Genomic DNA, 25105 nt, shown 5'->3' on the forward strand with positions numbered 1-25105 from the left:
AATATATTGATGTCATTATAAATATTATTAAACTTAAGCAAATATTTCACTTTAGCCCCGCTTCGTATTAGCTAACTTCCTGTTAGCTTCCCCACGTATTAGCCAGTGCCGTATAAATGGCGCTGGTGTTAGCCAAGTCTAGCTAACTTCCTGTTAGCCACCTCGCTTATTAGCATACGTTTAGGAAAACTCCAGAAGCTTATTTAAAACATTTAAAACACTTACCGCTGTTCTGAAGAGACTTTCACAAATCTTCAAGACTCGTCAGGTTATCCGAATAAAAATATTTCACCCACTGCTCGATTAAAATAAGTTTATGACCCGTTTTATTTGGTCGCGACTCTGTTGTCACTTGAAGCAGCCCGAGGGCCGCCATCTTTGTTTTGATTGGGAAACAGGAAGTCAAATTAGGAAATGGATTAAATATTTTATTTATTTATTTATTTATTTGTAATCAATCAGGGGACGGGATATTCTAAAATTATAGTTTCTAAAAAACTAGTTTTTGAAACTCTGAACTGAGATTAAACTAAAGTTGAACTTCTTAAACAAACTCATTAAAATCAGCTTTAAAGCTACTTTAAGTGTATTAACATGGCCTCAAGAGCAAACTGAAAAACTATTATCAGGTATTATTTTAGTCTGTTTTGAGTAGTTTATTTTTACATTTATCTGTTGAACTTGTGAATAATAGGTGAATTATTTAATGTGGCATCAGTAAAAGTGTCTTATTAAATCAGGTCTGTTTGGTGGAGGTAAAGTAAAATATGTTGTGGTATGAATGAACTGGAACTACTTTCTGTGGAGTTCTGATAAACGGTCTGCAATGACCTCTCTGTCACTTTTCATAATTTCACTAGAAATTTACTTTTAGAAATGCATCAAGTGAAATTGCATTTAAATGGTGCATTAAATAACTAAATAAAAATAAATAAAGTTTTCCAGTTAACAGTGAAGGTTCTTTGCTGTCTTTATTTCATGAAATAAGGAGTGGTCAAAGAATTAAAGTTGAACCCAGAGATCTGAACACAGCACAGAATATTAAAAAAAAAAAAGAAAGAAAGAAAATAAATATAAAATTAAGATGTTTTATTTTTTATTAAAGCAAGTAAAACTGCAAATGTTAAAACAGAATTCAAATGAGCTGAAGCTGAAAATGAAAAGAAACATTAAATATTTTTATAATAATTAAATAATAATATATTCATGTTTGGTAAAGAATGAATTTTCAAAAATGAACTTGTAAGTTTAAAAATCTTTTAAAGTAATTAATTTTAATTTAGATTTTTTATTTTATTTAATTTTTTTTCAAACGTTTAACCAAGTTTTGAAATGCACAATTTAAAAATCAATTTTCTTTTCTAGAAATGACACAAAAAAATAGTACAACTAAAAATGAAGAGACCCTTTTATAATTTAATAGCAAATAAAAATAAATGTATATGACATTAAAAACAAAAAGAGACAAAAATCAGAAGAATAATCCTTAAAGACATCGGTGCAGACTAACTGATACGATATGTGAGATTTAATTTGTCTCCAACCAGACTTCCTGCGTCATTCAGGCGTCGATGGTTTCTCATCAGCTGCTGTAAAGAGACTGTAAAGACTGAGAGGGATGCAACACTAGTGCAATATTATATTTATTTCTTACAGTGAATTTTGGTTGCCATACAAGAAGTCTTGAGGAATTGAGGGGGGCAGGGGGGGAAGGAAGAGTGCAGTTACAGGAAAATTTCTCTCTCTTTTCATTTCAGTAATTAGTTGACTCTAAGATGATTTAGTAGCACAAAATTACAGCAACATAGAAAACATGAACACAAGTCTTTGCACAAATTACTGAAAACATCTTAGCCTCTATGAAGACTTAATCAAAGAATAAACTCTATTAATGGGGGGAAAGAAAAATGATTTAATCAATCGAGAAAGAAAGAAAGAAAAGAAAAGAAACCCAAATGTTGGACGATGATAAAGATAAAGGTGGGAGCAGTGTTTTTTGAAAAGAGGGGAGTGGAAGTGGGTTAGTGGGCCGTGCCTGTCCTGGACACGGCCTGGTGAGAGCGCCACGCCACGGGTGGTGCTTTTTAAAGATTCCTACTACATCTACTCAGCTCTACGTTTCCACAGAGAACACTGCTCGGTGGTCAGCGGACCGCCGCTACTCTTTTTGGTGGATTTATGCATGTATACACATATATAGGTTTCATATAGTTTCCTACCAAAGATGGCCTGCTGATTTATATATATATATATATATATGTATATTTTAAAATTTACACATTTTGCTATTTTTTTTTCTTTAACACACACAGTCTAGACTCGAGGGGAGGAGGGAAGTCTAGTCGGGCAGATGGTGGTCGTCAGAAAAATACCTGGGATACTTTGTGGTTGGCCAAAGATTTCTTAACGTCTACTTCAGGCAACACTTCATTAAAAACACTGACAAGTGATCATGATATGTAAGTTTAAAAATGGGAAAAGAAAACACAACCAAGGAGATTCATTCAGAATAAATATTGCTTCTTACACAACCCATGAGTCTAATAATATCCACGATTTTTATCTAGGTATAGAATATTTCTGGTTTTTATTATTATTATTATTTTTTTTTTTGGCAATCCACGCTTCAGTGTTGGAACAGTTTTTTTTTGTCCAGATAACCTCTATAAAATTTCATAGAACTCTATACAAATCTTTAAAAATACTGTGCTTTTTCTACTTCCCCCTCCGACGCGCCGCTTTAAAACTTCGTCTAAAAGAAGTCCAGACAGGGAGCGGGAGTATTAGCAGCATTGTCTCAGCGTCGCCGGCCTCCTAATGTTCACAGAACACAACAAGAGCTCGTGTATGTTTCACTCGCCTCCTCGTGGAGCTGTGATATACGAAACCAAACGAAAAGGGAAAAGGGTGGAAGCTGCTCGGTCGCCGTCGAGCTCCGACAGATAAAACAGAAGCTCTTCCTCCCCGCTGAGAGGAGCTGGGGGCGGAGGGAGGGGACCAGGGAGCTCGTTGAGGCCTCCTCTGCAGGACGACGGGGGCGTACGGGGTCAGCTCTGACCACTAGAAACCAACCTTCATAGAATCTTTCCTCTAAACATTTTAATAGAGCTATACATATACTCAAATAGACATTTTATTCATTTATTTATTTTTTTAATAATCCTGTTAAACACTCTTATATACACATTTCAACACAGACTCTACTTCTGACCAGTCTGTAACTGCTGCTAGCAAAACACACGAGAAATCTGCAGCTTCAATAAATTTAATAAATCGGACCCTTTGTGATAAACGTTTAAATGCTGCTGGAGAAACTGGACTCTTGATCAAGATTCAACACAAAATCCCCCGAAGCTCGAGTTAAACGTCGTCCGGTTGAGGCTGCTGTACAAAAGAGTCGAAACGGTCGTTTATGGGTCAGGTTCTGGTCTGGTTTTATTTAAAAGAAAGTCTTTAAACTTTCCTTAAAAGCAGCCGCTGCAGTTTGTGACGCTGCTCGTTTCATTTTTCTTTTTTTAAATTAGAAAAAACTGTTCAGGTTTTGCTAAACAGACAAAAAAAATCTGTCTCTGCCAGTGTAGATGTAAATCATAGTTCTTGAAATCTCAACCTTTCAGCTTCAGTCTTATTTCAAATAGTCCTGAAGGGATCTCTACAAGGATCTGACTCACGGTCAGGATTAAAATCTGATCCAATTAAAACCTTTAAACTGTTCTAGATTTTGGGAAATACACACAAACACGTTGGTTTCTTACCAAGAGTTAGCTCAGAAGATCGATGACACCCTGAGACGATTAGCTTAGCTTAGCTTAGCTTAGCTTAAAGACAGGAAGCAAATGTGTTTCTGGGCTTTATGCTAAGCTAAGCTAATTGTTTAGTGACTCTGCAGAGTCCCCACCCTTCAATAAATAAATAAGAATAAATAATAATATTGTCCCAGTACAGCGTCTCATTAAAGATGTTAAAAAACAAATATGAAATGTGTTCCTGAGTTTTAGAGGTGTACGTTAAGAAAACACTGATAGAGTTTAATTATCATTCTAAAAATATGGAGTTCATCCATTTACTGTGAATACCGTCCCGTTCAGACCTCACACTAACATCCAGCCTGGGCCGTCCCATCACAAGCATCCAGGACGCGAGTGTAATGAGAGCCATTTAAAAGAAGAACCAAACTAAACTAGAAACTAATCTGAACTAGAATCAGTTTATTTACAGATAAACTGAGATCAGATCTGTAATGCTCTAAGGCTGGGGACACATGTGGAGACACCAGGTGTGAACACAGGTGTTTAAAGCAGGTGAGATCAGATTGCCCAGGTCAGATGTTAAGAGAAGGTCTGAACGGGGCCTGTGAGGAAGTCCTGCTCCTGCGCATTGAAAGAGGTTTGAACATCTGGTGAGGAAGCCTCCTGGCTGCCTCCCTATGGAGGGTTACTGGGCAGCTGGGAGAAGATTATATATCACGTCTGGCTTGGGAACGCCAGGATGACCCCCCCCCCCCACCCCTACCCTGCAGCCACCACCACGGCCCGACCTCAAATGAATGGATGAACCAAAAACCTGGACGGTCAGAGAGTGACACCGATCTCTGCTTCTCACAGCAAGAAGGCCAGGAAGTGTATTTCCCAAAAAAACATCTCACCACCTTGCAATGCTCTTTTCCAAAAGTCCTCTCACTTCCAGTACTGTTACGTTAAGTGCTGACCTGATAACGGAGGAGGAGGAGGAGGAGGAGGAGGAGGAGGAGGAGGAGGAGGACTCGACAGGATGGAGTACAAAAGTAACAGTTCTAGTTTCCCTATGCTGTGGCCTAAATAGCAGATTCATGGAAATAGCTAAAACGGGCCTGGGTGATATTTTGGGTTTGACCGTTAAAACATACACACACACCCACACACATACACACACGTACACACACACATACGCACATACGCACATACACACTCACCCACACACACACGCACTCACACACACAGAACTAGAAGGAAAAGCCTGAGCGAGGACGAGGACGTTCTGCTGGTCCAACCGTTTCCAAGGTGAGAATCTATTCAGGTCCAACGTCCGTCCTGCGTCTCGTGTCCTCGCCTCGGTTCCTCCTTCAATAACAAGTGGGACACCAACCAGCTGGACCACCTCTGTTCACACTTTGTAGGAGAAGGCCATCGCAGTAAAAGACTGTGTGTGTGTGTGTGTGTGTGTGCTCAGAGAGTAAAGACAGTGTGTTTTCTCATTTGTCATCCTGTGTGTGTCACTGTGCATACTCTGTGTGTGTGTGTGTGTGTGTGTGTGTGTGTGTGTGTTCGTTATACTAATATTTTGACACAAACAGGTGAAAAGCAAAAAAAAAAAAAACAAGAAAAACTAAAACATGGAGTCTATCTCAAATTGTTCTCTACAACCTTAGATGCACCCAGAAATATAACTCCGGTTAGGACTCTAGTGAAGAAATATTCTCTGAACAAACTCTAGCAAAGATAGAAAAGGAGCAACGACCAGCTCAGCTGGTTCTTCATGCACCCGCACCGGGGTGAATGGAAAAAGTTTTCAGTATTCCAAAGCAGTCGGGTGAGCACGAGTCTTTATGAGAAATAAACCTCCAGACGAGTATTTTTCTTATTCTCCGGTGGACGAACGGATCCAGAGTTGGTTTTTAAATCTTCTGGACAGTCGTTGACACCGGACTCCTCTGCTTTCTCTCTCCTTGATGTGACATAGCAGCTATTCTCTACTCTCTCCTCCTGCAGTTCCTCCAGACGTCCCGTGATCCCCATGACGCTCAGGACGGCGGGAAGGAGGAAGAGGGCGAACAAGACCGGAGCACTGAGATGAGGGCGACAGCGGAGAGGATGAGAGAGGACAAGAACAGCAAGAGGCAGCGTCAGCTTGGACAAGAACTTCTAGCCAGTTCCACGACTTGAGATTATGTCTGATGAAGAGATCGGTAAAAGTGGTCGGTGACACCTCCCGTCACCTCGGGGCTTATCTGTCCTGCAGCAGCTTGAGGGCCCTCTCGATGTTCATGCGGTGGCCCACCCGGGTCACGCCCAGGTCTATCAGGTCCTCTTTCTGCAGCGAGGGCAGGTGGGCGCCCTCGATCTCATTGTCCAGGAAAGCGTCCCTGTGCTCCCCCAGGTTCAGGCTCTCCAGCCAGTCCGCCACGTCGTGCTTGCTCCACAGCTCCATGGGTTTGGAGGCGAAGGGTTTGCCCGAGGCCGCCACCGCCTGCAACAGCGTGAGCGGCGACGGGGATCGGGAGCTCCCGCTGCCGCCGCACGAGGAGCTCAGGCTGTAGCCGCCGCCGCTGCCCATGGGCGGGGTGGGCAGGCCGAAGACGTCCGTGAGGGTGGGGGACACGGACGGAGGCAGTGAGGAGCAAGGGGTGAGGGAGGAGGCGGAGTCTGGCGGGCTGCAGGGGTGCGCCTGGGACGGGAGGCTGCTGGGAGGGGTGGAGGTGAGGGCGGCGGCGGCAGCGGCGTTGTTACGCATTCCTGAGTCATCTGTGGGCGGCCTGGGGGGGGGGGACAGAGGAGACAACGGGTTAGACCAAGACATCGCTGGTTTCACACCTTTCACACCAACATGAAGTTAAAACACTGAAGGTTTTATTCTGCAGGGTTTGAAAATGATGAACGCTGAGAGCACAGGGTCAAGAAATGTAAAAAGAGTGAAATATTAGATGCTTTTTTCCATTTCTTTGGATTATAAAGATTATAAGTCTTATTAGGCAGATCTATCAGTGAATAAAAGTGGAACCAAATCAAACCAGGGGCCTCGTACTTTCTTAAAAACATGATGAAACGATGATGGATTTGTCTCTGCACCTGAAACCTCCTCATTCTAGAGCTGCTCTAATGTGTCTCACATTTACACTTTACATTCAGTAGGTGGCGCTCTAGTGCTGCCGTGGGTGCAAAGCTGAAAACACCAAACTAAAACACAATGTAAAAGAGCAGCTGTCTAACTGAACATAAATGAGTTTTAAGGAGGGATTTAAACTCAGCCAGGGTCTAATCTGCAGACGTGACCAGGTCTGGAGTTTAGATGCTGCAGCTGAGACAGAAGAGACGGGGGTCAGCAGACCTGAGTGACCTCAATGGGGTCAGAACACCTCTTCTTCTTCTTCTTATTCCAAACCTTTTGCAAACGAAAGAGTTTTAAAACTGATCCTAAAATGTCCTGGGAGCCGGTGAAGGGAGGCGCGGCTAACAGCAGCACAGAGGAAGTTAGAGCAGTAGAGATGGGATGAAATAAAAATAAAGACGTTTGACCCTTTAGAAATATAAAAACGCCACTCAAACAAGAGGTCATCCTCAGGGACTATTTTCGGTGGCGGATTAATCCTCATCAGGTTCTAGATCTACTGATTTTATTTCTACCATCAGAGCATTAATTAAACACAAGTTACATATCTGCAGAGCTGAGATAAGTCAACAGCGATTAAATCTGGTAAAACTAACTCGTCCTGCACAAGAAAAGAATTAAAACAAAAACTCTGAGGACCAGAGAAGAATGAGATAAATAATGTGAAACTATCAGACGTTTTATCACCTTAAAAATGTTAAATCTGATCTTTAATGTCCTGGAGACGTAAATATTCTAGCTGGAAGGAAGAGGAAGATTCTCCACATGTTCAACTATTATTATTATTATTATGAGAATTATTTAGGAACCAGTTTGGAATAACCTTATATTTGTTTATGGTAAATAGTTGAACTGTATCCGACACTATGAAGAACGTTGAATGCATCGTTTGCTACTGAACCTGAGTGAGACGCTGACTTTCAGCTCATGTCCTGACTCTGCTGCTGCAGGGATTTAATGAAGTAACGCTGCAGATGAACAGGAGGTGGCGCCGCATGCAAAAAACTACAACAGTCCCTGCTGCTTTTTATTTTCTGTTCTCTAAACCAGACGTTTGACTCATTATTAAAGTGATTTAATTAGTGAAGATGTTAACAGTCGTCCTGTATCTGAGAGGAAAACAAGTAAAAAAACAGACAGATATGATCAATAATTATTATTATTATAATGTAAGAAAGGACACTTCATTTATAACCGACTGGCTCTTCATGATGATCTAAACCTTGATGTTCAATTAAAACAACTCATTTCCTGGTTAAATAAATCAAATAAATTAAAACACATTTTTAAGACGTTATTAGGATCATACGTCACCCTAATTACACACATTTAATAAACCAAATCAAGTTATTTAATGACTTCACTGATTTTAATTATTACGATTTCGTCCCGTTTGGTCACGGGACAGAATCGTCTCAGACACGATCAATATTCATTTACAGAGAAAGATCACAAACTAAAATAATAAATGGGTTAAAAGGGATAGATGAATAAATAAGTAAATTAAAAACATCTATATATAAGATGAGCTCATTAAGCTATAACATTCATGTCTCTGACATTCATTCTCTATGAGGGTTAGAATATTTATTGCTATACAGCGTGAACAAGCTCTTTAATCCACGGTTCAAAAGTTTATTTTTTTCTTTCTAATTAAAAAAATATAAGATTTTAAATATCAACGGCCAGACTAAACCAGGACATGTGTGAAAGACATCGGTCACACAAAGGGTTCACATCAGGGATCAACTATTTTTATTTTAGACTTAGACGTAAAACAGATCAACGAGGAGAGGAGCGCGTCCCTGCCCAGGTCTGACTCTTTAACCAGTTCACAGAGATTTAGCAATGAGTAGATTATTCTAATAGAGCCTTTGGAGCATGGATTAGACAGAGCTGGGTGGTGGCTGCAGCGGGAATTAAGTGGAGAAGGCCGATAGGAAGCTGAAAGGCTGGAGAAGTTTGGAAAAATCAAAGCATGAGACGTTAAACTTTGACTCCACAAAAGCTCCATCTGTTACTGAAGGTGAGGACATGTGGAGAGTTCAGTTAAGTCGTATTTAAGACGTCGCGATCTGTATCAGGCTTTAGCAAAGTCTGATCTTTAGAAGTTATTTATTTAAGGTCTGACATAAACCAAAACCAAAAACCTCTTCTTCCTCTTCTGTTTCAATCCAAGAAGAAGAAGAAGAATCATTCAGTAACTAGCTGAATGTGGATGTGTGGTGAGGTGGTAGTAGTTGATCATCTAAACAGAATCCATGGAGTCCACTCAGTCAAAGGCTGCACCCAAACAACAACAACAAACACTGAACGTTTAAAAGAAGAGAAAAGTTTCCTGGAGACAGCGTCAAGGAGAAACATCTTCCAGAGAGGGTTAGGGAGTTTATGGCAGCGTTGGATGACCAGAACATTTCTGGAGTAGAGAACACAAGGTACCAGCTACCCTCTCCACACTACATTAACTTTGACTGAAAGATTTATTGGACTGAATCCAGTCCACTCTAGGAGAAGACAAGGAAGACAAGGACAGACTTTAGGACGCTACAGGAGACCAACTCTAGGAGAAGACAAGGAAGACAAGGACAGACTTTAGGAAGATACAGGAGACCAACTCTAGGAGAAGACAAGGAAGACAAGGACAGACTTTAGGAAGATACAGGAGACCAACTCTAGGAGAAGACAAGGAAGACAAGGACAGACTTTAGGAAGATACAGGAGACCAACTCTAGGAGAAGACAAGGAAGACAAGGACAGACTTTAGGAAGCTACAGGAGACCAACTCTAGGAGAAGACAAGGAAGACAAGGACAGACTTTAGGACGCTACAGGAGACCAACTCTAGGAGAAGACAAGGAAGACAAGGACAGACTTTAGGAAGACACAGGAGACCAACTCTAGGAGAAGACAAGGAAGACAAGGACAGACTTTAGGACGCTACAGGAGACCAACTCTAGGAGAAGACAAGGAAGACAAGGACAGACTTTAGGAAGACACAGGAGACCAACTCTAGGAGAAGACAAGGAAGACAAGGACAGACTTTAGGAAGCTACAGGAGACCAACTCTAGGAGAAGACAAGGAAGACAAGGACAGACTTTAGGAAGACACAGGAGACCAACTCTAGGAGAAGACAAGGAAGACAAGGACAGACTTTAGGACGCTACAGGAGACCAACTCTAGGACATTTAGGATCAGAGAGGGACTCAACGTTAAAAGATCAGTATCAGATTGAAGGGCTTGACCGGGATTTAGAATAAACTTGGATTCAGGTTGAGTAGACGGAGACACAAGAGAAGACCATGTGTGTCCTGAGGTTCTTTTGACAGGAAGGACTGACCATATAAACCTTCAGCTCTTCTGTCCCATGCATGTGAAATAATTAGTGCAGCGGTTTTGATCAGTGTCTGAAGTGACGCTGCAGGCCTCCCTCACAATCCCAGGATAATGAATTTGCCATTTATCCTGCAAAGAAACTGACACCATCAGCAAAGGAAGGTTTTATTTAAAGAGTGACATAACATTAAATCCACTCTTTAGCAAATCCTGAAGTCGCCTCATTAAACCAGGTGCTGGTTCAGGTCTCTGGTCTTTGTTTGCCTCATCTAGACTGGATTACAGCTACACCAGGTGTTCACCCTGCAGGGCTGAGAGATGATTAATACGACAGGACCGACGATGTCCTGATACATTCAGAGCTAGATTGTTTATCTGATTCTTCTCTTGTGCTGCACGACTTCATGATGTTCAGAGCAGATTTAATCTCTGTTGACACAACTCTGCAAATATGCAACTTGTGTTTTACTGTTTGTGTTTTAAAGCTCTGATATTTGTACAACAACTAAACATGTGATCCACACAGAATCAGCTGACTGAGGATTAATCCGCCGCTGAAAATAGTCCCTAAGAACGACCTCTTGTTCGAGTGGCGTTAAAACTACTGCTTACCTTTTAATTTTATTTAATTTTATTAATTAAATAATAACTTTATGAGCTGATTTTAATATTTATAGTAACACCAGTGTATAATCCATCATGTCCTTGTAACAGGTGGAGGTAGAGCAGAGCGTAGTGTTAATTAAACTAAAACATGAGTGAGTCTGGAGGAAGTGTGGGCGGGGCATCAATATCACGGCTCCGCGTGGCTCCGCCCTCAGACCGCACTGATCAGACTCTGGATCTGGAACTCACAAGATGGCGCCGCCCGTATCCCCGGGAACATAGAGTCGGTTTGACCAATGAGAGGAAGAGGAGACGTTGTGTCCATATTTATATACAGTCTATGCTTTAAACAAGGAAAATATTAGTTTAGTCAATATCAGTAGTTGAGACTGTACAGTCAGTAGTGTTATTGATTGGGTCATCATGTTTTTAAGACGTTATTTCTTGAAATAATAAATTCTAACTTTGACAAAATAGCTGTTGAACGTGTTTGAGTTTTAATATTTTAACTTCCTACAACACCAAGTTCATTTAGGAACAAAACACTTAAACAGCCTCAAATGCTCCAAAACACAAAAACTTAGTAAGAGGAATTATCTTGGTCGACAGAAAACCAGATATTTCCTCTAGATATCAGTTTTTGCAGTTGATATTTAAAGCAGTGAAACAAAAGGACCCCACCACCACCACAAATAAAACCAGTCCATGCAGAACGATCAAACCTCAGCTCAACTTCCCCCCGAGGATCTGGTTCCCCGTAGACAACTGATAAATAGATTTAGTTGCCAGAACACAGTTTGTTCTAAAACTGAGACAAGAGGCAGGAATCGGGTCAAATGTGACCTCCAACAATAGGGAGGTGCTGAGTGTAGCCTAGATATACTAGTAACATATGGGACGGCCCGAGGGGAAGTGAAGGGGACTAAAGAGGCCCTGCTGCCAAAATATGGAACTGGGCCGTTTGTTGAAAACCCCCAAAACACTTACAGCTGTCACTTTTCAACACCGGCTTTGTCCACGGGACGTTGTTGTGTTGGATGAGACGGAGACAGAGGATGATGGACATGGGACAAACAAGGATGTAGAACAGAGACACATGACTTAGAAGAGACAATGGGAATGCATGGAGGAACATGACATCTTTATGAGGAGGAGGAGGAGATGGAGGAGGAGGAGGAGGAACTCCGACCGGACAAACAACAGCTTCATTGACCCTGGGTCTATCAGGTGCTCCTCTAACTGGCATCTTATCATCTGTTACAGACCTTTTGTTACAGGAGTTAAACTGATGTGAAAACTATGTAGTTGTCTTTTAAGACTAATTAGCACAGAGCCTCGTTTAGCTTCTCTGACCTTATTACCATTTCTTGGAGCGTCGAAGAGTCACATATAGCAAAGAGGACGGCGCTATGCTGTGAAACTCTTAGTGAACCACGATACCTCTGTATACGGCATCACCTTTTATTGAGACATTAAAGCTCCATGTGATGATGTGTAGAATATGCTAGGATGGGTTTCAACCACAATACTTCAGGTCGTCCTAGAACCGATCAGACCAGAACAGTACGCAGCGATTTAAAATGATTCCTGTTAATATTTATAACAACAGACACGACATCAGACTCAAACCGTGTCACTTCTCTAACAACAGACATTTAGTTGTAAACTAATCTCTGACTACTGTTTCTCTTCTGTCCATCACTGCATTAAGCCCCGCCCACAACAAATCTTACTGGCCAACCAGAGACTCCAGAACAACCTTCCTCCAAAAAACTAATATTTGTAGGAGAAGTCATCCATCCCCCATCCCTTTATAGCCCTACTCCTCTCCATCCATCCATCCATCTATCCGTCTATCATCCATCCATCCATCCATCTTTCCATCCATCATCCATCCATCCATCTCTCTATCATCCATCCATCCATCCTCCAAAGATTTAAACTTGCAAACAGTGCAAAATGTAGGAATACAAATAAAAATAAAAAAAAAACAAAAACAAATTTGAACGGATTACAATCCATAAAGAGCTGAGGGTCCCCACAAAGACAACATGTCCCCCCCAGAGTCAACATGCCCCCCCAGCATCTCAGTACTCCACCAGAGTTCGGACCCCACAACTTCATGTAAACCAACCACACATGCATCAGCACGTGTCTTGTGGGACGACGGCGCTCGCTCTCCATCAGCTGAGAGGAGAGGGATGCAGAGTCATCTGAAGGGGTGGGAGACCTGGCCTCCCCCACGCGTCCCCCCTGCCCTCCCCCACACGCATCTCATGACTCCCTGATTCTATCTAACACACACACACACACACACTTTATTTATAGAAGCCTGAACACACACACACACACACACACACACACACACACAGAGAGAGGCTGGGGTTACATAACGGTGGCCTACTAAAGCAGCGCCGCACGTGATCTGAGTGAGATGATGATGCTGAACTCTGCTGAGGGTTAGGCCTGCCATCCTCCATCCTCCCTCCATCCTCCATCTCTCTCACACATGTACGTACACACACACACACACACACACACACACACACACCCCTCCTCCTCCCCCGACTCACACTGACATCACTGCAGGCCTCAAGGCTGCTGCTGCTGCTGCTGCTGCTGCTGCTGCTCTCATCAGCTGGTTGCCGCGGCAACCGTTTCGTCCACAGGCACAACCGACGCACAGTTTTAATCTGGGAGGCTAAAACCACTGACAGATCTGATGATGGCTCCACTGGTGATGTGGCTGCTTCCAACAACAACAAAAACCAAAAGATGAAAAAGCAACGAAAGAAAAGAGAAGCAGCACGAGAGCAGAGGATGGAGTGATCGATGGGGGGGGGTATGTGCGTATCTAGGCCATGTTTCTGTGCATCTCTACTGCCATCTGTTTGACAGGGAGCGCCTTCACCCTCTGCAGGCCTGCTTCCTCGGTCCCTGCATTTTATTATTTGGTATTTCAGGTTTGCTTTTAAAAACAGAAACGAAAACTGGAAAAGACAGCTGTTATGTTACGTTTATTTTTAAATCCAAAAAGAAAAACCCAACTAACTTTCAAAGTTAATATTAGACTCAATTTTCTTTCTACTAAGTTTCTCTAGAAGCTGCAGGAAACACAACGTGTTGAGTGTGATTAGCGTTTAGTGCTATCATTCAACAAACGTACGTCTACTGAACAAGAACGCAGCTCAATTAGAAATATTTCAAGTGGTGATGGAACTAGAATGAGAGGCCGCAATGAGCTGCACTCCTCCATCTTCTCAGCCTCAAAACCAACACCTTCACTGATGGAACACAGAACGCTAACATCAGTCTTCATCTTGTTTCTCTTGAGGTGATATCTTGTTCTCCAGTGATATCATACATGGGGGCTGTGGAGCAGTGGTTAGAGGTGCAGCTTGGGACCAAGGGGTCCCACGTTCACCTCCCGCTGTGTCCATGACCTGAGCAAGCATCTAACCCCCAACCTGCTCCCAGTCCTTAGAGGCTGCAGCTTGTTCTTATTCTTATATAGGAGATGTAAACAATATGTTAACATTTTTCTATGAGTGCAGCTATTTGCAACAAGACCTGACCATCGATCACCGGTTCTTTCACGAGGACAGATTTATGGATTTACAAGTCCCAACACATTGATCACTTTAGAACATTATTTACAAAGTAGTTCTGCTGCTGTGGAGCATCGAAGCTACTGGAAAAAGAACGAACGAAGAACAACTCTATCTCCAATGTCTGAATGTCTAGAGTCTTAGAAGACGACCAAGATGTCTCCACGTCTCCATCGTCTCTGTCCACATTGATTCCATCTTGGTTCATCTTGTTTTTTTACCTCCATGTTTCTGTTCCTCAACTTGATGTTTACCCCACGTGCACATAATTAGTACATAATAAAGAATATATACATACACTGGATATGAAGTTTGTTTGCCTGTCTTTGACTCTTAGTGTCTTTTTGATAAGCTAAGACAAAAAAAGCTAAGATGAAATAAAACAAAAGAAGACGAACAAAGTTAAAAAAAAAAGTTAAATTAAGCTAAGCTACACCAAACCTAGATGAGAAAACCTGAGAAAAGATAAGAAAAGGCCAAGAGAAGGTGAACTAAGATGAGCTAAATTAAGATAACATAATCTAAGATAAAATAAAATAAGAGAAGACAAAGATAAGCTAAATTAAACTAAGATAAGCTACACCAAACCAAGATGAACGAAGAAAAGCTAAGAAAAGACGAGCTAAACTAAAATAAGATGGGCTAAAATAAGCTCAATTCAAATAGGATAAGATAAACTAAACTAAGAAAAGCTGTCATTCATTCACACACATTTACAAGTCATCCAGTACCAAGTCATCAGGAGCTCCTCTGGGTTTAGTAAATTACTACAATTTGGTGAAAAACCAACCAAAGTTGAATAAGATGAGTGGTGGATGATGAATATTTTTTATGGACATTCATGAATACCATGAATCCAGTAGGAGCATTGCTCTTAAGAAAACTAATATTGCAAAGAAATGACTGATGACTAAGAAAAACTCCTGAGACACATGCTCTGCACTTGAGAAAAGACCAAAATCATTAATTAGTGTTGATCTGGTGAATCTTGTCGCACAGTTCTCACAGTAGAAAACTAAAACCCAAAGAATACTCCAACACATCCTTCCTCTAACTACCACTGGGAGACTGACGCAAAAGATTTGTCTCAACTTGCACATAACCGTATAAAAGAACATTAAAAAGAACACTTTCTACAAAACGTCACTGAGCAAAACAGTCCTCCTGGTTCAGGAAATCGACGCAAATGAAAGTCTTAAGGGCAATAAAGACGTTCACTGAGAGAGGGAGAGACACCTTCAGTGATTCCTTAGCGTCATAAAGCTGCTATCTGCATAAAAACACAAAGCTTCTCTTTATGTACAACGCAGCACAAAAAACGGCACAAGAGACACTTAACGTCCAACGGTAATCACTGGGAGATTAAGCGTTGAGCTAATGAAGCCATTGACTGAGCTGATTCATTGTGTTTGCAGCTAGTTACGCAAATAAAACTGCACAAGTGAAATACATGAAAGAAGGAAACGAAACATGGGAATGGGTGTGACGTTAGAGCAGCAGATGGAACCTACCTGTGAATGAGGGAGACACATGAAGAAAGATGAGGTGAAGGGACAACGGCAGACTGGAGGAAAATGGAGACGGAGAAGCGTGAGCTGAAATGAGCACAAGGTGTAAAGGTCAACAGACTCTGATGGAAAAATGAGGATAACACGATAGTATGTGGCGTGAAGCGTGAAGGAGGGAGCTGCTGGACGCGTCGGTGTGATTACAGACAGACGGACACGTTGACTGGATCAGGAGGAGCCGGAGTCCAGAGGAACCGGCGCTTTCCCTCCATCCTGAACACCTCTCTGATGAGCGATGGGACCGTTCATATAAAATGCATGGGAGCGCTGAATTATTTAGTGTGCTTTTTATTTCCCTCTCGCAGGGGGAGAAGTGGGTTTAAAAAAGCATGAGCTGAGTTGATTCAGGAGCAGGGTCCATCAAAACCTTGTCCCAGTTACTGGAGATTCAACTCCTGAAGGTCCCGAACCGTCTAAATGTGTCTCTGTACCTTAATCCTACCTGAAATATTTATTACATACGTTTACATGAACTCAGAATAAAATCCCTCATACACTATATTTATCTCAATTAGAACAGACTGAACAATCAGATGTAGAGGTGGTGGCGTAAACCTTTGATAATCTGATCTCCTAAACACACTAACGATGATTAAAATAAACCCACCACATGTCAACAACAGGAATAAATCTACATTAGTGTCCATCCTATCTGCTGTAAATGAGCATTAAACCAGAATCCTTTAAATTTGAGTTTGGGTCACAAAACTGAAAGACTTTCACCAACCAGACAGCTCCCATGATGCCAACTGAAGCAACGTTTCGACCCTCCCCTCTATATTTACATATTTGTGTCAACATAATTTGATTAATCACAGACTCGTGTGTAATTTTCACCAATAACTTTCATGAAAACTGAAATATAGGCAGCTTTTCCTTGCCACCGTCATCTTCAGGCTGCTCTGGGGGTTTCAGACCGGGTTTCGTAAAGCGCCTTGAGACAATTTGTATTGCTATATAAATAAAACTGAATTGAACTGAACTGAATTAAACTCTTAATGTGCTGGTTTCTCTCTGAGCATGTCTGCTCCACGTGGGGTAAACATCAGGTGAGGGACAGAAACATGGAGGTAGAAGAACAAGATGAACCAAGATGGAATCAATGTGGACAGAGACGATGGAGACGACTTCCAACTGGACTTGTGGAGTTTCTTGAAGACGTTTCAACGCTCATCTAAGTTGCTTCTTCCAGAGTGGCTGTGAAGGTTCTCAGTCATCCAGGTCATGGTATATCCAACAAAGTTTTTAAAAAAGGCAACTGGACTTGTAGAGTTTTTTGAGAAGACGTTTCATCCGAGTAGCTTCTTCAGTTCTAGGGGACTGGTGGGAAGTCTGAGGTTTAAATAGGAACTCCTCCTGAAAAAACTTGCTTGTTATGCTAACAACCAGAAACTGGTGCAGCTAATTAATAATAATAATAATAATAATTAATAATTCGTATTTAAACCTCAGACTTCCCACCAGTCCGCCAGAACTGAAGAAGCTACTCAGATGAGTGGTGAAACGTCTTCTCAAAAAACTCTACAAGTCCAGTTGCCTTTTTTGAACCTTTGTTGGATATTCTTCCAGAGTGACGAGTGGATGAGCACCAAAACGTCTTCAAGAAACTCTACAAGTCCAGTTGTCCTCATTTCACCATGTTTTTTGGATATTCTTTGACCTGGATGATTGAGAACCTTCACAGACCTGGAAACATCTCGGTCATCTTCTCATATTTAATTGTTTAATTTCTAGTAGATCTGACTCTCCAAAGTGAACACAACCACTTTGTTTGAGAGGTTCTATTGTGACTGATGTATTGGGACAATAAAAGCTGGAATCTCTGACCAGCATGATTTTAGGTCAAACCACCTCCTAAACAGACCTTCACTCATACAGAAAATCAACAGTCTTCACAAACTGCTAGAGGAATAAATCTAATTCCAGCGATCTGTTTTACTGCCATGGCCAAAATATTATCACCAGAAACGTCGACCATGTGTTACTACCGTTAGTAGCTGCTGGCAGTCGTTGAGCAGAGCTGACCTATCGTATCTGACAACATGCAAAGCTGTCAGATCTGGAGTCTGTGACACATCCATACATTACATAGAAATATACAGAGCATGAGCGACAGCGACGTGAAGCCTCCTGGGTTCGCTCTGCTACAAACGACTGACCCTTCAAATGAAACACAAGCACAAATCCTTTGCCAGTCAATTGCCAATCTACACTTAAGGCACTTGTAATAACTGGCTGGATGACAGACCAGAGGAGAGTAAAACACATGTACTCAAAACAAAATCAATGATAAGCCAGTGGAAGATTAACTCATCCCTGCTGAAAACTATCACCAGAGCAAGCGTCACCAAGAGGCACCAAGGAAGATGTTTTCTGTTTCTGTATCTTGTGAGAATGAAACAACAACAACCTCTGGCATTTCTAAATTTGTACGACACTCCCACAACTTTCCCAGACTGAATAAAACAAACACTCAAATCTCATGTCTGTTCTGTAGATATAATTAAAAACACAGAATCATTAACCGCCTCAAATCCTCAGCGACACAACGGCTTCAACAACGATGTCACAAAGCAGCAGACGATGATAAATGTAAATCTTTCAGCTGGAATATCACCATGAAATCACTGTGGAGGTCAAGTTGGCTCAAAACAGAGTGAATAAAGGTCTGACTTACACCGATCTGCCACAACATTAAAACCACTGACCATGTTGTGACAGTTCAATGTTCTGCTGGGAAACTTCTGGACCTGGCATTCATTGGTGTGGATGTTACTTAGACATGTAGCACCCACCTAGACCAGACCAGGCACCCCCACCCCATAGCAATGACACTCCTTGATGGCAGCAGCCATCCCCAGCAGGATGCAGCCTGACACAGGCACGCACACAAAAACACTTTAGGAACAACTAAGAACAGCACAAGGTGTCGACCTGGCCTCCAAATTCACTAGATCCCAAACTGATCAAGTATCTGTGGGATGATGATCTGTTATGCCTGATCGGTGTATGTGACCAAAGTAAAAGATAAGTTTTGGGAAACAAGAAAATATGTGTCAAAATATTGCACCTAAGAATCAGTGAGGACCGACTTCACATACCTTGTCCCGAAGCCCCCCCTGGTCCCCGTGGGGGAGTCGAGGCTTTCTCCTGGCTTGGTCGGCCGGTCGCGATTCATTTGCTGCAGAATGGAGCTCAGCTCGGTGACGACGGTGTTCTTGGTGTCTTGTGTAGATGGGGGGCTGCGGAGCTCAGGGGGCTGATCGCCCCACAGCTTGGATGTCCTTTGAGTAGGAGTCCTAGGAGGTTCAGATGATGAAGGGGGAGGGGGAGGGGCCTGAGGCGGTGACCCATAGGACTCCGGAGGTTCTTCAATGAGAGCGTCATGATAGAGAGATGTTCTGTTGATGACGGACTTGCTCTTGGGTTTGGGCGGCACAGGGGGCCGATCCACCAGGAAGGCGTGTCCGTCTGCGGCGGCGTAGAGACTCTCCAGAGCGCTGTCGCAGAAGCCTCCTTCTGATGACAGGGTGGAGATGCTGGAAACGGTGCTGGTGGTCTCCATGTGCTGAGGATCCCCGCTACTGCGGCTGTCGACCTCTTCGATGCCCGAGTCGCCGACCCCCGACTCCGGATCAGGTGGAGGAGGCGGATACGACGGGGGCATGCTATTTGCCACCCGTTTGTGATGATCAGTGACAGATGGAGGGGCGTGAGGGTGGTATGGGGGTAGAGGAAGTCCCCCGTTCCGTCTCTGTTGATGAAGCATCTCTGCAATGGCGCTAGCCTGGTCATCAGGTATGTCAATGCTGTTTGCAAACTCCAGTGGTGGTGGGAGGGGCTCTGAGAATTCAAACTCCTCATCAATGTCAACCGAGGCCAGAGGAGGTGGAGGGATGCGGAACGGCAATTTTACTGGTTCATCCAAAGATTCCCCTAAAGGAACGGTCCTCCTCCGTAATCCAGGTGGCTGAGGGTTGGAGGACAGTGTTGGAGGGTCGGGCTGGTTGGGGTCCTTGAGTTCAGATGGCCTGTTGCTGTCCTGCCCCTCCACGTCTTGGCTGTTCACCTTGTTGTTTGCGTCTGTACTTGTGTGGACCATCAGTAACCCAGTTGACTTGGGCTGTGATGTGTCCGTCACATCCGCCGGCGCACTTTTCCTCTCCTCGACGGCCTGATGCTGCCGCTCCTCCCGTGCTCCATCAGACTCGTACTTCTGCTCCGTCATCTGCCTCCGAAGGCCCCCTCGGCCGGGACGTCCCATGGTGGCCGAGGAGATCGCAGCAAAACTCGTCTCAATCCCCGAGCGTAGTTTGGTGTCAATGAACAGCGGTTGATTGAGGTCTGGTTTGTGACTCTGCTGAATTGGCAGCGACTGGGCTTCATGCTTCGGGGTCTGCTGAACCTGAGGAGGATTTGGTGTCTGATTCTGGGGATGGTTTTGTTGCTCCTTCATGGCACGGTCGCGAGCTGCCAGGGCCAGAGCTAGCGGAGAATTAGGGTCCAAAGGTTTTCCAGTGACAGGATGGAGGTAGGTCCCATTGGCCCTGTAGTGGCTCTTAGGAGGAGTGGATGGGAGACTAACAGGACTGTCCAGGTTGGGACACTGACCTGTTCTTGTGTTTAGAGGCTCCCGAACCACTGTGGGCTCAGGAGTGTTGAAATCCGTCATATTGCCACTACCGCCTCCAACAGGGCGCCCGAGCTGTGTTATAGAAGGAGCCAATATCCTTCGAAGACGTTCGTCACTACTGAACATGCCTTCATCAATGGACTTGGACTGACGAAGGCGTGGGGTCGGTGCGGGACCACTCAACTCGTCATCCCCTATGTCTATTGACTGGAAGGCAATTGAGTTCTTTTTTGCCTCTAGCCTCTTTTCCCGGTCCCGCACTGCGCCAGCAATAGCTGCTGCGAAGGGGTTACTGAGAGAGAGGGGGTCTTCAGGACGCAAACCTCCACTTCCACCGACTGTGGGCGTGAGAGGTGGGTGTTCAGGGGTGGTGGGCTCAATCTCCATGCTGCTACCCTGGCTGCTCTTACCACTGCTGCTGGTGGAGGGCTCCTTGACGATGATGGTGGGGATGGGGATGGAGGAGCATGTTCGTTCTACAGGCGTGGTAGGCATAGAAACCGGGCCCGAGGGGCTCGAAGGCATGTGGCACGTTTTCTCGGGACTGTCCTCAACATTAGACTGCTTTACCAGCATGCCCTTCCTTCGCGCCGGTTTCGCCGGCACATACAGTGTCTTATTGCCCACCTCAGAATACGGGTTCTCGGGCACAGGCGTGCGCCCCCGAATACGAGTGCTCTCGAACTGCTCAGAGCTCTGGCGGTAATAGCCACGCCTTAACGTACCAACGTCTGTGGTTCGGCCGATGGTCGTCACCGCGTTGGGTGAGTTGTGGGTGAAGCTCGGTCGCGTGGTGCCGTAGCTCTTGGGTGTCGGCCCGGCAGTGGCGTTGTAGGCAGGTGGTGAAGGAGGTGAGATGGCTGGGGGAGGAGGAATGTCCTCTGAGGTGTCAGGCATCGAGAGGCTGCGGGAGAACTTGAGTAAGGGAGGAGTGAGGAATCCCTGTTTCTCATCCTCCGATGTGCCTTAAAGAAAGGAAGCAGAAAGATGAATTACATGTGGACCCGTGGAAGACATTTATTCCCTGCACCGACACCAAGTTCCACAGGAAACATCTTATTGGAGAGCAAGCTCCGTCTTAACCTTTATTTATCTGAGCAGAGGGGGGGTTCCTTGAAATTTGCGAGGGGTTGCATACTTCGCTGCAGCAAGTAGGAATTTTCTGGCGAGTTGAGCCGACCAATTTAAAAATCATAAAAATGGAAATTAGGGCCAGAGAAAAAATTATAAAAACACATTTATATTCAGAGGGCTGCATGTAAATCTATGCAGAAGCTGTGTTGCTGTAACAGAGCAGTACACACGGAAAATGATCAGGTAAAATTATCTAAATAAATCAACAGTTGTGGGTATCCAGAGGTCAGTACCAGGAGATAACAGGAGATGCTTTATTTCATCATTTCAGAGATATCCTTTCTTTAATTTGAGTTTATTAACTATTGAAAATAAGGATGCAGTGAGTGACCAATGAGTGGGGATACTTCAGTGGGACGAAGCCTAACCTTAACCCTTTTCATTCATTAATACACAGGATTAGATGTTACAATCCCTTGTGCCAAAATCCAAGGCAAAACACATTTAGAGGCCCTGTTCAACTGAGAAACCCTAACAAACCTATAGTCATGTGATATGAACCTACAATCTAAATAAACTAAGTAAATGCTGCTGGCTTGTATGGCCCGCTCAGCAGCAGAGGATAGTTCGAACCTTGTAAAATATGAGCTAAACTAACGCTGCTGGCTTGTATGGCCCGCTCAGCAGCTAACCATAGCTACCAAGCAACATGAAGACGTCAGGAACCTGGCCTAAACAACAGCAATATGCAGCATGTCATTGGGGTTTTCAAGAGGGCACCTCCCTTCACCGATGTTTCGTTAAGTTAGGCAAAGAAAGCATTTCCTTTTTATGTGTTTTATGTGTTTTCATTTGAGTTAGTGGGAGAAAAAAGAGGCTCTAATACCGAGAGCTGTGAGTAACATCAGCCTTCATGGCGTTCCTCCAGTTCAGCAGCAAGAATGAGGTTTCAGCATATGCTTAATGGCCTCCAATATTATCGCCTGAAAGCACACTTTGCTGACTGGATCATTCTAATTTATCTATAATTAGCTTTAATATTGCTGGAGCACACGGAGCGAGTCCTTTGAGCATTAATAGAATATTGTGACAAGCAAAAAAAAAAGGTACGAGATATGCAGGGTTCATAATTTGAGCTGACGGAGACACACTCCTACGCACACACACACACACACACACACTTATTGTACGTGGATCATACCTATGGACTTTTGCTTTTTCATCGTGCCCTTCTCAGGTATCCCCAGGAAGGCCCCCGGCACAGTGGGTGGCACCACTGCTACTCCCTGGCGGTCGTGATACAAGGACTGAAAAACCAGAATGCTGTTAATGATACGCCTGGGAATACACTTTAAATTATTTATCTTTCAAAAATAAGAGATGCAAAAGAGATTCAGAGTCATAGAGTCACTCAAATAAGGCGTGTCCCGATCGGTATCAGAAGACAGGTATTGGGGGTGACCCAGGGATTTTGTTAAGGCTTCAACCAAACCTGATGGTTTGTAGTTCTGACATAAACCAAAACCACGTCCCTGTAGCGTGAAAACATCTTCTGTTTTAATAGCGGTTGTCTAGCATCAAGGCTGCAAAAAATCAAAGAAGAAGAGGAACCAAAATCACTACAACATGTCTGCACTGTGTGGAAGAACTTTACTCTGGAAAATGGAGTCAGTCAGACAGCAGTTAACTAGTGTAATGTGGATGTTTGTTGAGGTGGTAGTAGTTGATCATGTAAACAGAATCCATGGAGTCCACTCAGTCAAAGGCTGCACCCAAACAACAACAACAAAACACTGAACGTTTAAAAGAAGAGAAAAGTTTCCTGGAGACAGCGTCAAGGAGAAACATCTTCCAGAGAGGGTTAGGGAGTTTATGGCAGCGTTGGAGGACCAGAACATTTCTGGAGTAGAGAACACAAGGTACCAGCTACCCTCTCCACGCTACATTAACTTTGACTGAAAGATTTATTGGACTGAATCCAGTCGAATCAGATTGGGTGGGGGCAGGAACACCAGATCGGGACACCCCTAAATGACAGTAAACTTTAAATGTAATGATCTCCTACATTCATGTCAGCAGGCGTAACCAAGCAGCGGCTGGATGGGCGTGGTTTGATGGTGGCGATCTTCATGTCGACAGGCGAGGTCTTCTGGGCGTGTGTCATCTCTTCTACTTTGTCTGCAAAACAAACAGAAAGTCACGATCAATGTGCGACAGAACGACGAGGGGCGGGGCTGAGGGCGGGGCTGAACTTGCAAAGCCTTAGTAAGAATCGGATGGGTCAAACGCAAGCCAGTCATTCACAGCGACCCTTCCTTGTGCTTCCACACTGAACTGCAATGAAACGGAATCAGAAAACATTGAAATAAAGTTGTTTGAGGGAGGTGGGGGCGGGGGTGAAATGTTTCGGGAGGGGGCGGGGTGCGTCCAGCATCGGAAGCCGTGCAAGCTCTTTCCAAACAGCCGGCTCAGCGCATCATCCAACTCTCAGGGTCGTTCCCTCATCAGATGTAAAATGAGAAATGGAATGTGAAGCCTGACAAGTTTGCCGTTCTCTTTCTTGCTTTCTTTTTTTTTTTTTTTGGAAAGATGTTAACGGCAAATTTGGCAGAACTGAACTTCCCTCTGGTGTGTGATGATGCCATCAGGTAAGAGTCCAGCTAACGGGTTTTGCCCAGAGAAGCTACATGCTAGCTCTGATCCCTGCGCTGACCGTACCGCCTCCCTACAAAGCTTCCATGCATTAGGGGAGTGATTACTTAGAGTGACTTGGAAAACAATCCTCTTCTTCTGCGCATCTACACACAGAGGAGAGGAATGGGGGAGGAGAAAAGTGGGGATGGGGAGGAAAGGGGGAGGAAAGGCGCATCAATGACCTTAACTACAGTTAGAGCTAAAAACACACACAAAACACACAAAAACAAACAGCAGAGAGATGCACATTTCCTCTCTCTCCTTGCCTCCCGGTCGGACCGACGCTACAGCTCATCACGCCACATGCAACACGGTTGCCCTGGAAACCTATCCTCGTGTGAATCATTTCCTGGAATAAACCTCCTCCTCGTCCTCTTCACACAAACGCGTACGCACACAAACACAGACGCACACGAGCCCGCGGTGACACGGGAAGAAATAAAAACGACAAACCCAACAAACATTTGGCTCATGTGTTCACAAACACAAACACACAAGCATTCTGCATTTCCTCATTAACAGTCTGCTGTTACATTTCTTTGCATGGGATGGTTGATATTCTTGCGTGGTTGCTGTCGTTACTGCTGCACACTAGGATTCTGGGTTCGCCTGTTCAAGGAAGAACTGAGGTGACATTTAACCATAAATCGAGTCATGCAGTAGTAGTAGAAGAAGAAGAAACAACAACGTGTGTTTGTGAATAAGGAAAAAAAAAACATCACTAA

The 25105-nt window shown here is 43.8% G+C and overlaps 1 protein-coding gene across 1 annotated transcript in view; it reads right to left on the minus strand.

Annotated features, from left to right (window-relative positions):
• Nucleotides 1-5935: 5935 nt before the first annotated feature.
• shank2a (SH3 and multiple ankyrin repeat domains 2a) overlaps nt 5936-25105 on the minus strand; it is a 141750-nt gene continuing 122580 nt past the window's right edge. The window contains 5 exon segments of the mRNA XM_084541366.1: nt 5936-6511; nt 19081-21577; nt 22888-22993; nt 23752-23864; nt 24446-24484. Coding sequence (XP_084397492.1) covers nt 5983-6511; nt 19081-21577; nt 22888-22993; nt 23752-23864; nt 24446-24484 — 3284 coding nt within the window. The 3' untranslated portion in view covers nt 5936-5982.

This window comes from Chelon labrosus, assembly GCF_963514085.1.
Source record: "Chelon labrosus genome assembly, chromosome: 3".
NCBI lineage: Eukaryota > Metazoa > Chordata > Actinopteri > Mugiliformes > Mugilidae > Chelon > Chelon labrosus.